The 20,044-nt window shown below is 65.8% G+C and overlaps 2 protein-coding genes across 4 annotated transcripts; one reads left to right on the top strand and one right to left on the bottom strand.

Annotated features, from left to right (window-relative positions):
• Positions 1-729: 729 nt before the first annotated feature.
• On the top strand, positions 730-4,918 carry REEP6 (receptor accessory protein 6). Of its 2 annotated transcripts, XM_055343004.1 has the most exons (6): positions 730-936; positions 3,701-3,794; positions 3,873-4,011; positions 4,183-4,351; positions 4,530-4,592; positions 4,746-4,918. In XM_055343004.1, the coding sequence occupies exons 1-6, from the start codon at positions 822-824 to the stop codon at positions 4,781-4,783; spliced, it is 618 nt and encodes a 205-aa protein (XP_055198979.1). In that variant the 5' UTR covers positions 730-821; the 3' UTR covers positions 4,784-4,918. The 2 variants fall into 2 exon arrangements, with proteins under 2 accessions (XP_055198979.1, XP_055198980.1); XM_055343005.1 differs by lacking the exon at positions 4,530-4,592 and having other exon boundaries at positions 733-936.
• A 7,379-nt stretch (positions 4,919-12,297) lies between these two features.
• ADAMTSL5 (ADAMTS like 5) lies at positions 12,298-19,354 on the bottom strand. Of its 2 annotated transcripts, XM_055344717.1 has the most exons (13): positions 18,358-18,575; positions 17,233-17,518; positions 16,756-16,927; positions 16,555-16,646; positions 16,248-16,308; positions 15,986-16,094; positions 14,814-14,941; positions 14,417-14,528; positions 13,992-14,078; positions 13,698-13,861; positions 13,351-13,561; positions 13,203-13,274; positions 12,298-12,859 (listed from the first exon to the last, which is right to left on the bottom strand). In XM_055344717.1, the coding sequence occupies exons 2-13, from the start codon at positions 17,250-17,252 to the stop codon at positions 12,558-12,560; spliced, it is 1,530 nt and encodes a 509-aa protein (XP_055200692.1). In that variant the 5' UTR covers positions 17,253-17,518; positions 18,358-18,575; the 3' UTR covers positions 12,298-12,557. The 2 variants fall into 2 exon arrangements, with proteins under 2 accessions (XP_055200692.1, XP_055200691.1); XM_055344716.1 differs by lacking the exons at positions 17,233-17,518; positions 18,358-18,575 and adding an exon at positions 18,927-19,354.
• Between the last annotated feature and the right edge of the window lie 690 nt (positions 19,355-20,044).

The following is a 20,044-nucleotide window of genomic DNA, read 5'->3' as shown; positions in this document are numbered from 1 at the left end:
CGGCGGGGGCGGGGCCGGGCCGGGGCCTCCGAAAGCCCCTCCCCCTGGGCAAACCGCCGAGTCGGCCCAGGCGCCCGCCCCGCCCCCGGGGCCATAGCAACCCCGGGAAGGCTTCAACTCCCAGGGGGCCTTGCGGCTCCCCCTTGAGGGGCGCGAAGATCCGGCCCGAGTCGCAGACCCGAGCCGTCTGCAGCCTCAGTGTCCCCGACCTGGACAGTGACCCGCTCTCCCGACCCAGAGGAGCCGGGTCGCCGCGGCTCTCCTCGGCCCCGCCCCCGAGAATCAGCCCTGCCTCCTGCCCGGCGCCGGCGGACTAGCGCTTCCCAGTAAGTCCCGCCTCCCGGATCGGGGCGCCCCAACCCCCTGCCCCAGAGGCTGCCCTCCTCCTTTATGATCAGCCCCGCCCCTCCCCTGCCCTCGCCAATCAGCTCCGGCCTCTCTAGGGTCCCCCGCCAGAGGCTCCGCCCCCACGGCGGCTCCGCCAATAATCCCCGGCCATGGCCCCGCCCCTTGCTCCGCCCACGTCCCGGCCCGTCCGCCAATCGGCGCGCTCAGCCTCGGCGCCCCGCCCACTGCCCCCGGAGTCGCGGCTGCGGCGGCCGCGGCCCGCCAGAGGGCAATGCGGCGGGGGAGGCGGGGCAGGCCCCACCTCCTTTGTCCGCCCTGCCCTCCCATTGGCCGGGGCGCGGGGCAGGGGGCGGAGACCAGCCTGGGGGCGGAGCGGGGCTGCTCGCGCCGCGGGACCGAGGCACGAGCGCCGCGGGGCCGGTGCGCGGGGCCGCGGTCGAGCTCGGGCTGCCAGCCCCGGGCCCGCCGGTGCCATGGACGGCCTGCGCCAGCGCTTCGAGCACCTTCTGGAACAGAGGAACTTGGTCACCGAAGCGCTAGGGGCTCTCGAAGCCAAGACAGGTGTCGACAAGCGGTACTTGGCCGCGGGTGAGCCGTCCGGGGCGCTCGGGACTGCTGCCCCATTTCGCCGACCGGCACACTGAGGCCCTGGGGCGCCGGGGCCCCGGTCCCGACCCCTCGCGGCCGGCGCCTTCTGCGGGGCTCGGGCTCGGACGGCGGGGCGCACCTCTCCGTCCACCGGGGAGACAGACGGAGATCCTGGGGAGGGGTCGTGCGCCAGGACCTCGCGTCTGCCAGCAGCCTGTCCTATGCCCTCGTCGTGCGATCTCGGGCGAGTGTCACCCCCTCTCTCGGCCCCTGCATTACCTCCACTCCCACCCTCGGGTCTGGCCGCAGGCCGCCGCTGCCCCTTCCCTGCGGGCCCTGGATGACCGCCAGGCCGAAGTCCAGTTCTTCTAGTTCCTGTGTCCGCCCTGGGGGAGGAGAGGGCGGCGGGTAGGCGACCAGTGCCCTGGAGTCTTGCCTCCCCGTCCCACAAGGATCCCAGGCTGGAAGCAAGTGGAGCATCCTGCTGGGGCAGGAGGGTCTCCCCCACCTCTCTTCCCTCCCATTTTCCTGCGAGCCCCCCCCCCCCAACGGCTTTGGCCCACTGTGCGTGAATACTTGGGTTGGGTTGTCTGAGGCTGTGACGGGGCTGGAGGGGTAGTGGATGCGGGAGCGTAGAGAAGAGCCCCAACAGCCCGGGAGCGGGACTCCTGACTATAACCATTCCAGGACCCCCTCCTCTTCCTTTCCTCCTCGGTGACCTTGGGGGGGCCCCTGCCAGTGTCCCAGACTGTCTGGGAAGCACTCCTCAAATGCCTTCTTCCCCTCTTTTCCCGTGTACCAGGCCCGTCAGTTCTGCCGCCACCCCCCACACACACACCCAGGGTGCATCACAGGGACACTTTGTCCAGACGTGGCTTTGGGTGAGGACAGGGTGTGTGTTCTGAACACCTCTGTGTGCAGATCCTGGGAGTCCTCTTTCCTCCCATTTCCCCCAGAGGGGAACCTGTGCCCAGCGGCCCAGGGAAGGCCGGTGCTTTGCTTCCCGGGGCCTGCGGTGTCAGGGCAGGTCAGCTCAGCCAGGAACCTGCCCTGGCTTCTCTGCGCGTTTCCACATCCCTGGTATCTGGGGGCAGGGACTCTAGGTCATAGGGCAGTGGGGGGAGGGGCCTCCTGGGGAGGCTGGGAGTCACAGGGAGGAAACTGAGGCCCTCCTCTAGCGTCAGGAGCTTCGTGGGAGGCTGCCTCTGCCACCTGCCCTGTCTGGAGCATCCACCCCTCCCTCCTCACCTCTCCATCTGCCCCCCCAGCTCCATCTGTTGCTGATCTCAGAGAGCGCGCTCCCCCCATGTCCAAGGTCATCCACCCATTGCTGAGGCTGCAGGAATAGGGATTGAGGGGAGAGGTGCCCTAAGAAAGCTGCTCCTCCCAACCAGAACTTCCCCCCCATCCAGATGTGGGACCTCTTGGGCCCCAGCTGCCCCAAATGATCAGTTCCCCAGCCCCGACAGCAACAGACGAAACCCAGCAGAGACGGTGACCAGACCTCCTAAGGCCCGCTGGGGAGGCTCCCCTCCCTCCCCTGACCCCAGGCCCTAGGGATAAAGACCAAAGCAGGTGGAGGGAAGGGTGGGGGTGACTCTGCCCTTTGACACACCAGTGCCCTCTGTCTCTGCAGATAACAGCCTGGGGGAGGAGGCTGGAGGCTATAAAGTGCTCCCAGGAGCCCAGAGGCTCTCTGAGTGACCTTGGGTCTCACTCCCCCAGTTTCCCGTGTGTTCTGGCCATTGAGTGGGTTACAGCGGGGAAGTGCAGGGACCTGCACACCAGGAGCACTTAATAAATGCAGTGTTTACCATCATTGCTTTCAGAGTGGCTCGTGCTCCTGGCTCCCTGCCTCCCCCAGGGGTGTTTTCTCTGAACCCTCACCTACCGCTGGGAAAGCGTGTGTGTGCCTAGAGGGTGCTCGGGAAACGCGTAGAGCTGAGTGGTATTTAGCTATCGCCACAGCAACCTTGGGAGACAGGGCTATTACCACCCCATTGACAGATGGGGAAACTGAGGATGCTCCGCGTCGTGCGGCAGGTGGGAAAGCAGCGGGCTCTCTGTGCTAAGCTGTCTTGTGCTAAGACAAGGGTCCTTACACGGGGCCATGCTGTCCCTCTCGGGACACCGGGCAGTGACTGGGGACGTTGGTGGCTGTCACGACTGGGGGTGCTCCTGGCATCGCGGGCTGGGGGCCCGGGATGCTGCCTGGCACCCCAGGGCCAGGACGTCCCCACCGAAGATGATCCTGCCCCGATTGTCCGCAGCGGTGAGGATGAAAAACTCCATTGAGATCAAAGTCACAAATGTTGCCGTTCCCTGCTCACTGGGAATCCAGCCCGGATGACAGAATGGCCTTACTTTTGGGTTTTTCTCCCGTGACTTTCATTCGGACGCCGGTCTCTGGTGCCCAGCCCCTCCCATGGGACCTGAGCAGGGCACTTATACTGGCGATGGGCGGATGGTCACTTACTCGTTCAACAAACAGCTACTCTGTACTTCTCAGGGCCAAGGTCCCTGCCGGCCCTTGGGGGGCTCGCAGTCTGGGGCTAGTGGGGGGGGGCACAGACCGACTGGTTACCTGGTTACAGACACAAAACACGGGGCCCGGGGCCATGGTGACGGTCGCCCAAGTGCTGCAAGGGTGGCAAACCCATCCTGTGGGGTCCCCGAGCTTGCAGGGGGAGTGGTTGCTGCAGACCGGGTCTGCGGCGGGAGGCGGCCCAGGGGTGCCGCCCTGCCCACGCCCTCTCTCCTGCAGGAGCCGCCACTCTGCTAAGCCTGTATCTTCTGTTCGGCTTCGGGGCGTCTCTACTGTGCAATGTAATCGGCTTTGTGTACCCCGCCTATGCATCGTGAGTGCCTGCTGGCTGCCCGGGGGCGGGGGCGTCTGGGGGCCCTGGGCAGCCCCTGACTCGCCACCCCGCCCCCAGAATCAAAGCTATCGAGAGCCCAAGCAAAGACGACGACACTGTGTGGCTCACCTACTGGGTGGTGTACGGCCTGTTCGGGCTGGCAGAGTTCTTCAGCGATCTACTCCTGTCCTGGTTCCCTTTCTACTACGCGGGCAAGGTGCGTGCCGCCAGGTCACACGCGGGCCTGGGGCCCCCCGGGGCGGGCCGGCGACCAGGACCCGGGCTGGCGGGAACCGCACCCTGCTGCCCCGTCCCCAGGCTGTCCGACGGGGTGGCCCAGCCCCGTGCCCCAGGGCCAGCGAGCCTAACCCCTGCCGTGTCCCCACAGTGCGCCTTCCTGTTGTTCTGCATGATTCCCGGGCCGTGGAACGGGGCTCACATGCTGTATCATCGCGCCATTCGTCCACTGTTTCTAAAGCACCACGAGGCCGTGGACAGCATCGTGAGGGACTTCAGCGGGCGAGCCCTGGACGTGGCGGCCGGAATCACTCGGGACGGTGTGTGCTCGCGGGGCGCGGGGGTGTCGCCGTGTCCCCGCCTCCGTGTGCCTGGGTCCCAGCCCCCCAGCCCCTGCTCAGCCCTCTCCTGCCCCCTCCGTCCTGGCCATCCCCTGGGTCGCCCCCCTCGGCGGCCCCCTCACTGTCGGCCTCTCTCTCCTACGCTCTCGGGAACCAGTCCTGCAGACCCTGGCCCGGGGCCGGGCTCTCGTCACCCCCGCAGCCGCCCTTGGAGCTGAGCGTACGTAGTCCCCAGCCCCGGGAGGTCGGCCTGTGCGTGTGCAGGTCTGCGTGAAGAGCGGTCCCCGCGGACGACGGGAGAACGGCCTCGTCGGCCCCCGCGCCCCTGGCCGCCGCCCTGCCCCGCCTCACCCCCTCGGCCGTGTCTTTGCAGCCAAAGCAAGTGTGGCTCAGCTCCAGAAGGACAAGTGAAAGCCTCGCCCAGCCTCCACAAGGAGCCGCCGCCCGCTGGTGAGCCGGGGGGCACATCGCGGCCCAAGTCCCCCCTGGATTCCCCCACCGACTCGCCAGCAGAGACCTCCACGAGCCCCTCGTCCCCGAGCAAGCCAGTCCCCGCCAGCTCCTCGCAGACCATCTCAGCCCAGCCCCAGGTGCGCCCCCCAGCTGGCACCTCCCGGGTGCCCAGCAAGTCCAGAGTGCAGCTTCGGCCGCGAGCCACCTCCAGACAGTCCTCCGAGACCGCCGGCCAGCAGCGTCCCCAGTCATCTGCCACTGCCTTGGGCCAACCCCAGCCAGCCCAAGAGTCCTCAGGCTCCGCACAGCGCCCTAACACCTCCTCCAGCCAGGGCTCGCAGTCCCCCAGCGGCACCGCCGTCCCCGCGCAGTCCCCCAACAAGACCTCAGATGGGCCCGGGGACCCGGCCCCCAAGGCCTCCAAGTCCGGCAGACAGAATGGGAAGGAGTCCTTGACGCAGCCCAGCGGCAGCTCCTCGGTGCCCGAACTGCCTGGCTCCAGCCCGTCCGAGTCCTCCCTGGAGTACACCTCCGAGTCCACCACCGAGGTCACCTGCCGCTGGCCCCACCCCAGGCACAGGCTGCGCTGTCTGCAGCACTGCTGGCGGCTGAAACACCTGGCCTGCTAGGGGCGACTCAATAAAGCTCATCTGGACGAGCTCCGTCTGGCCGTGTGTCCTCGGGGGGAGCCCGGGGCCGGGGGCTTCGCGGGCACTGTCGTATCCGACCAAGAGCAGAGGCTTGAAGAAGCTGAGGCCCAGAGAGCCACAGGTGCCTGCCCACGCTCCTGCCATGTGGCTGGGAAGGCTTTTCCCGGAGGAGAATTGGAGCGAGAATTAGAGTACAAGGCCTTTATTTGGGAGGGATCCCGGGCATCGCCAGCAGGGGTGGGGGGGGCAGATGGGGAGAGGACGGAGGCTGAGCTTGGGTGTTGCCGAGCCCCAACCGCTGTGGGCACCTGGAGCTCCATCCCGGGTGTGGGGGGGGTGGGCTCTGGAAGCCTGGGTCGCCTGCGTAGCCGGGAACACTCCTGCCCACCGCCCCTGCTGGCTCCTGGGGAGCCGTGGCCACCCTGCATGCAGTGTGGGGGGCAGGGGCGGAGGAAGCCCTGGCCCAAGGTGGGGGTGCTGGCAGTTGGCGTCAGGGTGGCATTCCTGGGCGTGGGGGTGAGGGCGAAGGCTGAAGCGGCAGCCTGCAGTCGGTCTCCTCTAAACACCAGCCGGGGCCTGATCGTAGAACCAGGCAGAGACCGCAGCGAGAGGGGTGACAAGCCTGTCGCGTGGATATAGCTGCTGAACGCTCAAGCAAACAGACAAACTCAGTCCGACCGTGCAGTGACACGAGAACACCACCCATGGGCGGGCAGGTCCCTGGAGGCAAAGCCTGAGTGGGAAGCTGGCAGGGGTGTGCGCGTCGGGGACTGAGCACGGAGGTGGTGTCAGCTGGGGGGCGGCACCCGGGGGTCTCGAGTGTCTCAGCCCACCGCGAAGAGGGCGGCAACCCCACTGCACCTCCATCGCCTGAAGACAAGCCTGTGGCCAGGCGCCTGCAGCCACAGCTCAGAAGGACCTGCCCCCTCCCCCCCGGTGTGCGTCCCCCACACCCCGCCAGGGCCTGCTCTCCCAGATTCTGGTTGGTCATGGCTTGTGTTTTGGGTTTTTTTTTTTAAGATTAAAAAAAAAATTGGGGATGCCTGGGTAGCTCGGCAGTTGAGCGTCTGCCTTGGGCTCAGGTCGTGACCCCGGGGTCCTGGGATCGAGTCCCACCTCGGGCTCCCCGCAGGGAGCCTGCTTCTCCCTCTGCCTGGGTCTCTGCTGCTCTCTGTGTCTCTCAGGAATAAGTAAATAAAATCTCAAAAAAAAAAAAAAAAAAAAGACATGGGATCCCTGGGTGGCGCAGCGGTTTGACGCCTGCCTTTGGCCCAGGGCGCGATCCTGGAGACCCGGGATCGAATCCCACATCGGGCTCCCGGTGCATGGAGCCTGCTTCTCCCTCCGCCTGTGTCTCTGCCTCTCTCTCTCTCTCTCTCTCTCTCTGTGACTATCATAAATAAATAAAAATTTAAAAAAAGACTTTAAAAATTTATTTAAGAGAAATTGTGTGTGAGCAGGGGGTGGGGCAGACGGAGAGAGAGACTGTCAAGCAGGCTCCCCGCTGAGCGCGACCCTGTGATCGTGACTTAAGCAGAAATCAGAAGCCGGACACTCAACTGACTGAGCCCCCAGATGCCCCCCCGCTCCCGGGTCACAATTTCTGGTGGAAACACAAGGGGAGCGTCAGTAGGATGCTCACAAGGCTGTAACTCAGGGGTTCCCAGCTCGGGGTAATGGTGCCCCAGGGACATCGGACGGTGTTTGGAGACACTTCTGGTGCCTGTCACTTCCCACAGGCCAGTGGCACGTCAGCCCAGCCCCCGCGTTCGCAGGCCCAGCTTGTCTGCAGCTGCTGGTGGCCCCTCTCGCCCCACACACTCTGCCCCAAACGGAGGCGGCCCTGTGCAGCCTCCTCCCTGCAGCCTGTGTCCTCATCCTTGAGCTGAGCAACGGGTCCGACTCATTCGTTTGCTCGTTCAACAAGTACTGAGCGCCCGCCATATGCCAGGCCCTGTTGCCAGTCAAGGATGCGGTAATGGCCCAGAGAGATAACAATACTGGCTCCTGAGGATTTGGGGAGGTGACGACAGCATGATAAACATATAGGTCAGAAGGAAGGGAATGTTGGGGGGGAATGGAGCAGGGGTCAGGAAGAGCCGGAGAAAGCCCTCTCTCCAGAGGTGACAGTTGAGCAGAGACATGCAGACGGGAGAGTCAGGTCAGAGGGCATGGGTCTTGTGACAGCCAGGGCAAAAGTGACCTGGGCAGAGAGAAGAGCACACTCAAAGGGCCTGGGGCAGGGCTGCGCCGGGCGGGGAGGAAGGGCGGGCTGGCCGTGGCTGGAGCTGAATGAGGGAGCAGGAGAGAGGAGCTGAGTGGGGCGAGGCTGACCTCACAGGTGTCTGGTGCGGAGGACTTTGGCTTTTGCTTGGGGACACAGGCTTTGCTGGGGGTGAGGGAGGGCCGGAACCTAATCATTAAAGCAGCACCACCCCCGCCCTGCGGAGGAGTCGCCTGGGCCTTGGGGACAGGGACCTGGGAGTCTGCTTATCGCTGGTGCAGCTGTTTGAAGAATGCGGCGTGGCCACAGTCCAGGGGGGAAGGCGGTACCAGGCTCCCCTGCAGCTGGCGTCCAGCCTCGCCGCCCAAGGGGGCAGCAAAAGGGGATGTGTCCCTCCAAATACCGTCCCGGCCCGCCAGGGATCGGCTGACCGGGGGGCACAGGTGGGAGGACACACGCGCACCTTACCAGGTAGAAACAGTGACCTTTAGCCCCTCAGACCTGTTTGTTTGTTTGTTTAAGATTTTATTTATTTGGGAGAAAGAGCAGAGCGAGAGAGTGAGCAGGAGCAGGGGGAGGGGCAGAGGGAGGGACAAGAGGCGCCCCAGGGAGCAGGGAGCCCGACGAATGACGTGGGCTCGATCTCAGGACCCTGGGGTCACGCCCTGAGCCGAAGGCAGACACTCACCCACCGAGCCTCCCAGGTGCCCCTGTTTTGTTTGTAACTTAAACATACAGAAAAGTGGGGACACCGGGGTGGCTCAGAGGTTGAGTGCCTTCGGGTCAGGGTGGGACCCCGGGGTCTCGGGATCGAGTCCCACATCGGGCTCCCCGCAGGCAGCCTGCTTCTCCCTCTGCCTGGGTCTCTACTGCTCTCTGTGTCTCTCATGAATAAATAAATCTTTAAAAAAATTAAAAGTAAATAAAAATAAATAACATGCAGAAACGTGTAAGCAGCAACTCAGAGCCAGTGATGCCGCCTCACGGCCAGCCCGTCCCAGTCACTTGCCACCGCCAACGGGGGGCCCCCCCACCGCGCAGCGCTCGGCCGTGGGATCCGCCCTGCGCCGCGTGGCCCCGAGCCCCGCTGTCAGGCTGGCCGCGCTGCAGGCCGCGTGGTCGCGCACCGTTCCTCTGTTGGACTGAATGGTTTCCAGTTTGGGCATATAGTGACTAAAACTGCTAGGAACCTTCTAGAACCGGCCTCTGGTGAGCAGAGCTCGTGTTTCCTGGGGCGTGCACCGGCCAGGGATGGCAGGGTGAGCATCTGAGAGTCCTGGGGAGGCGGAGAGCTACAGAGATTCATTCTCCCACATTCGGGAGGCCAGAAGCCGGAGGTCAGAGTGTGGCGGGACCGAGCGACCTGCGCGGACTCCAGGGGACGGTCCTTCCCACCTGCTCCGGCTCCAGGCATCCTTGGGTTTGCGGCCACATCCCCCAGTGTCGCCTCCCTGGCCACGTGGCTGTCTCCTCTGTCCCTGTCTTACGAGGACACTTGTCCCTGGGTTTAGAGCCCACCTGGATAATCCGGGATGATCTCATCTTGAGACTTTTAACTGCATCTGCAAAGACCTTTTTTTCCAAATCAGGTCCCATCCAGGTCCTGGAGGTTAGGACTTGGACTCGGGTTCGGCCTCTGCGGTGAGGACCCTTCATCTGGAGCAGACACCGCACACTGCACCCCGCGGGGGCCACGCCGGTACCGGCCGAGCCGCACGTGACCCTGGGGGCTGTGGGACAGCCGAGGGCTCTCGGCAGCTGTTGGGCCAGGTCCTCCGTGGGTCAGCCCGGTTCAGGGTCAGAGAGAGGGGAGGGCGGGCCCCGGGCAGGCAGTAGGGGGTTGCTGGCTGCAGAGAGCTAAAAATAGTAAGAAGAGGGGCGCCCGGGTGGCTCAGCCGGTGAAGCATCTGCCTTCGGCTCAGGTCACGAACTCGGGGTCCTGGGATCGAGCCCCACGGCGAGTTCCCAGCTCCGTGGGGAGCCTGCTGCTCCCGCTCCCTCTGCCCCTCCCTCCAGCTAGTGCTCTCTCTCTGTCTCTCAAATAAATAAAATCTTTTAAGAAAAAATAGTAAGAAAAGCATTGGAACCCGGAGCCAGCATCCTGCGGCGTCCTGGGGAGAGCGTTGCGGGGCTCAAACACCTGTTGCGGTTACCCTCCGACTGACGGGCCACTCCGGGGGGGCTCCCGGGCGACGGCCAAGACAGCTGGGTGCAGGCGCGGTCCTGACCGGCCTCCCTACGGCCCCTTCGAGCGACGGTCCAGTCTCCAGTGCACACGGGCGTGGGCCTTGTGCCCGCGGGGACACGGTCACCAGTAAACGCCAGAGCCCACGCGGGAGAGCGGAAGCGGCTTCAGGATGGCAGCGTCTTCTGGCTTCTAATTGTTTGTGTTAAAGCTAAAGAGTGGACCAGGAAATCCAGGGCATGTTGTCCTCTGTGACTGTCCCGCCGTTGTCCCCAGAAACGATGTCGCCGCCGGGCCGGGGAGGGAGCAGCAGAGAGATGGGAGTCCTGCTCGCGGGGCCACGTTGTCTGCCGGAGCGCACCCCACTCGAGCCTCTCCTCCGGCTGGGCCAGCCGGCCTGGGGCTGTGGCAGGGCTGCCCCGCGGACCCCGGCGCCCCGCCACACCCCACACCACGGCAGTGAGGCAGAGGGGTAACCCCAGCTGGGGGTGGGGCAGCGCTGGCAAGGCTGAGCGGCACGGGGGCCTGGGTGCGTGCTGCGGAAGGAGGCCGCTGGGTGGGAACGGGCGCTCCGGGGGAAGGCCGGCGCCCAGGAGAGAAGGGGGCACCCTAGGGGGTGGCAAGGCGGGGGGGGGGTGCTCCCGCTCGCGGCCCCAGCAGGTGCCTTGAATCCCCTCCTTTCCCTCCTGCCACCAGGGGGCGCCCAGGCCCCACGCCTCCAGAACCGCGTCCCACTGTCCGGAGGGAGTAGAGGGATTGCCCAGCTTCAGCACTTGCTGCGGAGGACAGGGCCGGGAGGATGAGACGCCAGGGACAGGGAGGACCGGGACAGGGCCAGGCCCAGGCTGGGAGGACGGGGACAGGGACAGGGCGGATGGGGACAGGGAGGTTGGGAGGCCCGGGCCAGGGAGGATAGGAGACCAGGGGCTGGGAGGACAGTGACAGGGCCGGGGAGGTCAGGGCCAGGCCCAGGGCCGGGGAGGACGGGAGACCAGAGAAGGAATCCAAAGAGTGCGGTTCCCCTCCTCAGAGCTAAGATGGGCTGAAAGGGTACCCACAGATGGCGAAATTGAGGCCTACAGAGGGGCAGGGTCTGGCTGCAGGTCACCTGCAAGGTCAGGGGCTGAACCTGAGACCCCCACCCCCACCCCCCGAGTTGAGCATCCCTTGTCCGAGACAAAACCACAACCACGGATGGTAAAGAAGTTCAGACTGTCGCAAATGACCTCATACACCATCGCATGGGGTGGGGAGGCAAAAGGGTGGCTCTTCCAGGGTGGCCCCAGGGGAAGGTTTGCTGAATGACAGCGTCCAGGTGCCCCCAATTCACACATGGCCCAGGTCTGCCCTCCTGCTCCAGGAGAACAGAGTAGACTATGTCCAGGAGAACGCATGCGCACAGGGGACAGGCTGAGAGCTCTGAGCTGTCTCCTCTGCTTGGGGTGGGGGGGTTCTGGATGGCCTGATGTGGAAGTGTGGCCCCAGGGGGCTGGGGAGGGTGCACTGGGCCAGGAGGAGGAGGAAGGCTGGGGTGCATGTGAGCGCACATGCACACGGTGACAGCGTGAGTGTGGGGCTGCCTGCCAGCTCCCCCCGAGAGCCCTGCTGCCATGGATGCTCCCCCGGGGTGCCCTTGTTTTTAAAAAGTGCTGTAAAGGGCAACCCCGGGGGCTCAGTGGTTTAGCGCCACCTTCAGCCCAGGGCGTGGTCCTGGAGACCCGAGACCCGGACCGAGTCCCAGTCGGGCTCCCTGCAGGGAGCCTGCTTCTCCCGCTGCCTGCGTCTCTACCTCCCTCTCTCTGTGTCTGTCATGAATAAATAAATAAAACCTTTTTTAAAAATGCTGTAAAGGGATCCCTGGGTGGCGCAGCGGTTTGGCGCTTGCCTTTGGCCCAGGGCGCGATCCTGGAGACCCGGGATCGAATCCCAGGTCGGGCTCCTGGTGCATGGAGCCTGCTTCTCCCTCTGCCTCTGTCTCTATCTCTCTGTGACTATCATAAATAAATAAAAAAAATTTAAAAAAAATGCTGTAAAGATTAAGTAGGAATAAAGAAGGGATGGATAGCAGTGCTGGCCTGAAAGAAACCCAGCCAGGGGCGCACGGCTGCCTCAGTCAGTGGAATGAGCCACTCTTGATCTCCGGGTGGTGGGGTCGGACCTCACGCTGGGTGTAGGGATTACTTAGAAATTAAAAGCAGAGAGAAGAGGGAAAAAAAGAAAAGAAATAAAAAGGAAGGAGGCCTAGTCAGCATTGCTGACGCTCTCAGGATCATCTCTGGTAGCCGGGGCAAGAGGGGAAACAGACACCTTACAAGATGTCTTGTTAGGGTCGCTTCCGTCGGCCCTGCCTGTTGGTGACAGTGTCTCTAAAAAAAGCCAGTGTGAGGCAAAGGGAATAAAAGCAGACACAAAGTTTCCAAGTGTAAAATATCTCTGAGTTTCCCAGCAGCCAGAGTGAGAGAGGAAATAAGAGTCTAGTTGTCCTCACCAGAGCCTCCTGCTCCCGGCAGTGGATCTCACCACATGCAGGGACATCTGTGCATGTGTGACGGGGTGTCACAGAGCTGTGGGTGGGAGAGGTTTCTAAGCCGGGCCAAGAGGGGAGATACGCTGAGTCTGAGCCTGGTCGGGCCTGTCTTTCTCGCTGCACACGGCAGGCCCCGGTCCCAGGGCTCAGACGGGGCAGCGCCGGGAGGCCAGGCGCACACGGCTGTCCTCGGCGGGGCTCCAGATCCGGGCATAGCCAGCGTGGGGCAGCAGTAGCCGGTCCTGAGTGCCATCAGGGCTGATGAGGCGCTGGGCGGCCAGCAGGTACTCGCGGCGGAGGTCCAGCCGTGGGCAGGGGCAGCGACCCGGGGCCCACACGTACTCGAGGGCCCGCAGTGGCGAGCGGTTCTTATAGATGAGCTGCACCCGAACCTCATAGCGCGTCTCCTGGGCCTGGTGGAGGCGGCTCAGCACTCGGGCCCTGAACACTGTGGGCAGGACCGTGGGGAGGCTGGCTGGACGCTCCACCCTGGGCACCCATCCCCACACACCCCATTACCAGAGAAAGGAGCTGGGTCAGATGGGGCCCTGGAGGTCCCTGGGAACTGGAGGGGTGGGAGTGGGGAGGACTGGGGTCAGGTGAGGTCAGGGACCAATGAGGGGGTCAAAGGTCAGGTTAGGGCAAAGGGTCAGATCAGGGAGTCCAATTAGGGTCAGGAGGGGTCCAGCTGGAGTCAAGTCAAGGAGTCAAAGGTAAAGTCAGATCGTGGTCAGAGGTCAGCAGGACAGGGGTCACGTTCAGAGGTGGGAGCCAGGTAAGGAGTCTCTCACCAAAGTCACTGCCGCAATAATGGAGCAGCCGGTGCGCACGACCTCGAGTGTCCGGGCAGGGTTCGCAGGCGTCTGTGGGGGCCGAATGGTAAGGGGCAAGGGCCGCCCCTGCCTGCTTGCTCCCCACCCCCTGCCGGGCCCGCCTCACCTGGGGTGGGGGTCGGGATCCGTGGGACAGTGGTAGCTGGGGCTGCGGGCAGTTCAGGGGGCTGCGCTTCCACCTGCCGCGGCTGCTGCTGCCGCAGGGACCAGCCCAGGGCCTGCGCCTGCGCCTGCGCCTGCACCTGGAAGGGGCCGTAGCGCTCCCGAGGGAGCCAGAACTCGAACTCGATGCCGGGGTTGGGCTCCTGCAGGAGGACCTGGAGGGATGTCACACCTAGGGAGCCGCACCGGACCGATGGCCCAGCGTCCTCTGGCCCCAGCCTCCGCCGCCCTCCTGAACCCCAGCCATCGCCTACACCTCCCACCCCGGCGCCCTCAGAGGTGGGCCCGCACCTGCAGGAGCAGGTCTTCGGAGGTGGGCCCAGCCGCGTGCAGCTTCTCCTCTGGCCCTGGAGCGCGGGTGTAGACCACACGGGTGCCCGCCGCCTCGTAGGTCCCGGGTGGGCTGACCGCCCAGTTCCCGTTGAGCAGGTAGCGCCCGTCGCCCCCTAGCAGCGCTGCAGGGGACAGGTCAGCGCGGGCTCCCGGGGCTCCCGGGGCTCCGGGGGCGGCCGGCCCGCCTCCCGACCCCGGCTCCCAGGGGCCCCCAGGCGGCCAGCAGGGCGCCCCCCTCGGACCCCGCGATACCCAGGTGGTTGCGGCTCCGGTGGGTGACGCGGATGTGTCTGGCGCCCTCGGGGATCAGGGTCACGTTCCAGTACCCGGCGAAGGCACCTGGCCGGGAGGAAAGAGGGGCGTTGGGGCGCAGGCGGGAGGGTATTTGAGGGACTTGAGGATGAAATGAGACGCTGCGGTTAAGGAGCTTAGCCAGGGTCCTGGGGCCCCGCACGGCCGCTCCGCTTCGGGAGTTCGGGTTCTTCGCGCTGAGCGCAGCGGGGAGTTAGGACCCCTCTGCTCCGGGGAGGGCGGGACCATCGGGCAGCAACCAATCAGAATGCAGAGCGGAGGGGGCTGGGCCACAGGCTGGCCAATCGCTCGGCACCTCGCTTCCGGGCCCGAAGCTCGTTAAAGGGCCCGCTCCCGCTAGCGGGGAGGGCGCGGAGGGCGCTCACCCGAGTCTCGGAACACGCGCTGCACCAACATACAGGACTCGTTGGCGCCGCCGCAGCGGCCGCAGTGGTCTTCGTGGGCGTCCGAGCCCAGCAAACCGTCACAGCCGGCGCTCTGCAGGGGCGAGGAGGGCGAGCGCGGCGTCCCCGACGGCCCCCCTGCCCGGGGCAGCCCTGGGGGCGGGGCCCACGAGGAAAGGGGCGGGCTCTGGGGGAGGAGGCCACGTGGGAGCCGCGTGATGGGCGGGGCCTGGGACTGGAGGGGCGGGGCCTGTGTTGGAGGGCGGGGCTTGTGGAAGGGGCGGGGCCTGGCGCCGCGAGGGCTGGGGTCTGAGGTCGCGATGCGCGGTCGGGGCCTGGGTGTTGGGGGGACGCGGCGGGGGCCCCGGGGAGGCCTTACGAGGCAGCGGCCGGCCACGCAGAGCCCCTGGGCGCCCGGGCTGCAGGGGGTGCCGTCCAGGACGCGGCCGAAGCTGTGGTAGAAGGCGTGCCCCTCGGCCAGGCAGTTGAGGTCGCACTGGTTGGGCGCTGCGGGCGGGAGGAAGCGTGGGGCCCGCGGAGGCCCTGTGTTCGAGTCCCGCCTCCTCTCCCTCAGACAGGTGAGATGCAGCCAAAGCCGCACGCCGAGGCTGAGGCCCAGCCAGGTCTGGCACCTAGGCGTCCTGCCTCCGGCGCGGGGACTGTCCCAGGCGAGGCTCCTGGGCGTGCTCGCAGGCACTCACTCAGGTAAGGACTCCCTACACCTTACCTAGGGCTCACACCCTTGCCCATTCGTCATTCCTTCTTTAGTTCTGCAGTCGCTCACAGAGCACCTGCTATTTCCCCAACACTGTTCCAGGTCTGGGGGCCAGCAGTGGGCACAAGTCGCTCAGCACATGGGCCCTGCACCCAGCACGTGCCCAGTAAAAAGCCTAGGTGTGTCACTGGCCCTCCGCAGGACTCAGTTTCCCCCTCTGCCCGGCAGTGGGGCACCACCGTGAGCCGTCCAATCTCACGCGCGGGCCACAGAGCCCTGCCCCCTGCTCATCCGGGCTCCCCCTGCCCCCCAGCCTGGCCAGCGGACCCTGCCTGGAGCAGAGCCCAAACCCGCCTTGGCAGGCCTCTGCGGGGATGGGATCACCACAACTTCCCTCTAATTCTTGGGGGAAAAAAACCACAACCGAAAAATAACCCCCCAATGAGGTTGACAGATGGAACGTTCTCCATCTCTGTATCTGCTTCCACTATGGTGTCTAAAGCTTTCTGTTTCCGTTAATTCTGGAGGCGTGCTGCCCCGGGCACACGGTTATGTAACTTGCTGTTTTCAGCTAAATGCGGCAACACTTCCTGCTACCGGGATAAGTTTGAGAACTATTGGCCTCTGGATACAGCTCCACCTAAATCCTCAGCCTGGTGTTCAACCCTGTGCTTTCCCCTTTCACCCCAGCTCCTATAGATCCTTCAAAGCCCCAGCGCTAATATTCTCTCTTCCTTGCAGTCCTGCCATCCTCCCGCTTTCTTAACAGCCCCTTCTCCCTGCCAGCTCTCCCTGCCTCTTCTGGACCAACAGGAAGACTTGGGAAGGCTACTCACCACCATAGAAGGGCACCCACTGGTAAGTCTTCTGGGTGCCCAGGACAGGGTGGCCATTGTAGAGGGCACATTGGAGGTCTCGGAAGGGAATGGCCCCTAGGGGACAGTCCTGAGGACAAAGGTAGGTAGGTCTGAGGCTGGAAGAGCCCCAGGGGAGCCCAGAGAACCTGGTGGGGTGGCACAAGTGTATCTGGGGGCACGAGCAGGGAAACAGAAGGTCTTCCAGGCACAGCCAAGGGGCCGGTAGGTGGACAGAACTTACCGGCAGACGGCAGAGGCGGTACTCGTGGGTGTCTCCCCAGCAGGACTCCTCCCCAGGAAACCTACAGGGAGGAGCACAGAGGCCCAAGTGTGGTCAGGACCCCCAGTAACCCTCTCCCCAGAGCTGGCCTGCCCTCCGCCCCCCACTTTGGGCTGGTCAACCCCACCCACATTCCATTTGGATCAGTGGGATTAAAAGGCACAGCATGTGTGGGCAGGCTGAGGGTGCGGCCAGGAGTGGGGCGGGCAGGCAGGAAAGGAGGGGCAGACACCCCAGCCCCCCAGCCAAACCTTGGCTTTCTGCTCACCAGATGCAGTGCCGGCTGCGCACAGAGAGGCCCCGCCCACAAGAGCTGGAACAGCGACTCCAGGAACCCCAGGGGGTCCACTCACTGGGACCCTACTTGGGGAGACAGAGGCACCAGCAGCCTGGCGAGGAGCCTGGTGGCCCCCAGACTGCGGGCCGGGTCCCTAAGTCTGCGCGCTCCCTGGGCCCAGGTCCCCCTTACCTGAGCACTGCCCCCTAGACCACAGTTCAGGAGAGTCCAGAGCAGAAGGAGGTTCTGGAGGGGGCGCTGCAGTGGGGGCGCCAGCGGGCCAGGATCTGCGCCCCAGCTCTGTCCCAACTGGCTGTGTGATTTGGGGCAGTAATCTAACGTCTCTGGGCCTCTGTTCTTGTCTCTAAAAAGTGGGGTAATAACAGAGCCCCCGTTACAGGGAAGTCTCGGGGCTCCGTCGCGTCAGGTGAGAAGAACAGGTGGCACAGGGCCCGCTAGTGGGGGGAGAGCTCAGGAGTATCTGCTGATTGTGTGGACTGTGTGTTGTCTTCCGATGTACACAGTAGGTGCTAAATCCATGTGTAGTTGTGGAGGGAGTCGTTCCAGTGCGTGCTGTCTGCAGGGTCGGGGCCCCATCACCGCTCACCCCACCGTCGTCCTCCTCGTTTCTACCTTCGTGTGTGGCCGAGGGCCAGCCACTCCACTTACCCCGGCCTCAGTTTCCTCATCTGTGCAATGGGGACCAGCTGGACCCAGTCCAGGGCTCTAGGAGGGACTTTCCAGAAGGTGCAGGAGGTGGGGGCGGGGTCAGGGGCCGAGCCCCTGGCTGAAGCCCCCCAGGCTGCACCTGGACCTGCGGGACCACCTCAGCCCCCAGGCCCCCCGCAGCAGGGAGCCCCGGGATTGCGGGATCAGGAGAGGGGGTGACCTGGCCCCAGTCCAGCTGTCAATGCGTGACCTCATGTGCGGAGGGCGTGGGCCCCACCAGGGTGGCCTGCGGAGGGAAGGGGCCTCTGATGAGGACACAGGAAAGGAGGCATCGGGGGTGAGTGGATGGGGGGGGAGGAGAGGCTCTGCCTCCCAGGGCCTCAGTTTCCTCATCTGTCAGGGGAACGACGAAGTCACTCGCCATCCACACCCTCCTCCTCATGACCATGGCATTGCTGGAGGAAGGGGGGGAGCAGGGGGCCACCTGTGAGTCCTTCCTCAGGCCAGGGCCAGGTGCCCGGGGTCAGCAGTCCCCGAAAGCCGCGGAGGACAAGCTGGCATTCTCCAGGCCGACGTCCTGGGCCCTGGTCCTGTGCCAGCCCACCCTCTGCACGCTCTTGAGCCTCAGTGGCCCCGCTCTGACACTCGGACCCGGCGCATCAGGGGCTGGGGCCCGTGGAGGCTCCAGGTGCTGAGGACCTGGGGGACCAGTGGGCAGGTCCCCTTCTCTGCCCAGGGCTGTGTGGCCCGCTGCGTCCCCGCCCCTCTCTGAACCCAGAGCCCTGGCTGGCCTGGAGGAAGGTGGTGGGAGAGCTGCGGTGCGGCGGGGCTCGGCCCTCTGACTCCCCCTCCGGGGCCACAGCACCACCAGCTCGAGGGGTGGGGCCAGGTGAGGGGTGGGGGGCTAGCAGCACCCGTGGTCGACCCCGCAGAGACCCTTCCAGGAGGAGCCACCTCCTTCCGGCCGCACTCCGGACCGCAGGTGTGACTCCAGGGCAAGCCACGCCTCTTAGGCCTCAGTTTCCCCAGGAGAAAGCGGGGCAGGGCTCTCCCCCACCCTGGGGATTGCTGCCTGGCCAGCCCCTAGCCGGCCCGGAGAGTGGGAGGATAGGAAGAGGGACTTACCGGCTACGTAGAGCCCGGGCGGCACGTCCTGACTCCCCGGGCGGCCCCAGGACGAGCGGAAGCGGCGGGGCCCGCGGGGAGGGGCGGGGGGAGCCGGGCAGCCCCTCCCACCCGGCCTCCCGGGGCGCGCCCAGGCCGGGGTCCGCAGGGGCGGCAGCCCCATGCGCCCTCGCGCGGCCGTCGCGCGCCTCGGCGCGGATCTGCGGCAGGGGACTGGCCCGGCCGCCCGGGGCTGGCAGCCGCGGCCCGCTGTCCTGCGTCCTGCTGTCCCGCCGTCCCGCTGTCCCGGCGTCCGCTCTCGGTGACCTTGGAAAGCCCAGGGCGGGGAGCCGGGCGGGAACTGGCCGCCCCTACCCCCACCCCGGGGCTGCTATTCCGGGCGCCGCGCTCAGGGCCCGGGAATGTGCGAGAAGCGAGGTGGCCCTGCGGTGCCCGGAGTCCCGGGGCTGCCCGCTTTCCACCGACGCCCAGATCGTCCCCGCGAGGTCCCCTTTCCCAGTCAGGACGCGCTCCCTGGTCCTCTCCCCCAGCCCTCCGTCAAGGTCACCCTGCTGAGGCACCCTGCTCACCTGGGCTGCAATCCCGGGGTCCCCCTCCAGGTCCCGGCCCCCCCAGGGCAGGGCCCCACCGCCCTGGGAGCAGTGAGCTCCAGAGGCCGTGGGGCGCGGAGAGCCCCCGTCCAGCCCCGCCAGGAGCATTCCCGGGCACTGCTGTCACCAGAGGCCGGCCCCACCCTGCCTTCCGCCCTCCCGCCTGGCCCTGGCCCTAGGATTCCGGCTTCCCACCAGGCCGTGGGGTGGCGGCGTTCCTCCCAACGCTCTCCCAAGTGGACGCCGCTCTTTTGCGAGGACGGGGTGGCCCCAGGGCCCCCACCACCCGCCCTTCCGCAGCCCAGCATCTGCGCACTGCCCCCCACCCTGCCCACGCAGGCAGCGGCAGGTGCCCCTCTGCTCACCCCTGGCACTCCTCGACATTGCCCATGATGCCCCTGACAGGTGGATTGAGGGGGTGGGGACCCCTCTGCTCCCCCGGCAAGCGCAGGCTCAGCTTGCCTGCCCCCTCCTCCTGGCAGCCGGCTGTGGGGTGTGGAGCCCTGAGCATGGGGTGGGGAGGGGAAGGGGCTGTCCAGCCCGTGGGCCCTCCTGGAGCAGCTCAGAGCCAGGCCCCTCGGAGCCACTTATTCACGCAGCATGTCCTGAGCACCTACTGTGTGCGGGCACAGCTGAGAAGGCCGGTAGGGAGGATGAGGGAGGCCCCGCCTGGAGGGGTGGAGTCCTCCCTTTGACCAGAGCACCCCAGGCCACTGCAGATGGGGATGGGGTCGGGACGGGCCTCACTGAAGAGCCCATTGCCACAGAGAGGAGGCGGCAGGTGCAAAGGCCCTGAGGTGAGAATCAGTGGGTCAGAGAAGGGCCGAGGGATGGGAGCCCCGGGGGCGGGAGGGGGTGCTCCAGCTGGCCGCTGTGGGGGCCAGGGAGGCAGGGAGGAGGCAGCAGCGACCCGGGGCTGGCCGCTGTGCGGGCCCTGAGGGTGGAGGTGAGGGGCCCCCAGTAGGGAGCCGAGTGTGCGGGTGGTGCCCACAGGTCCCATGGGCGCCGCGGTGGGGAGGGAGGGGTGCGGCGGGAGCTCAGCCTGAGCTGCTGGGGAGGGAGGTCCCCGTTGGCTGAGGGGGGCAGGCTGCGGGGGC

Source organism: Nyctereutes procyonoides, unplaced genomic scaffold (assembly GCF_905146905.1).
Source record: "Nyctereutes procyonoides isolate TBG_1078 unplaced genomic scaffold, NYPRO_anot_genome, whole genome shotgun sequence".
In the NCBI taxonomy this organism is placed as follows: domain Eukaryota; kingdom Metazoa; phylum Chordata; class Mammalia; order Carnivora; family Canidae; genus Nyctereutes; species Nyctereutes procyonoides.
Note: the sequence above shows the minus strand (reverse complement) of the source record. Positions and strands in the feature narration are given on the sequence as shown.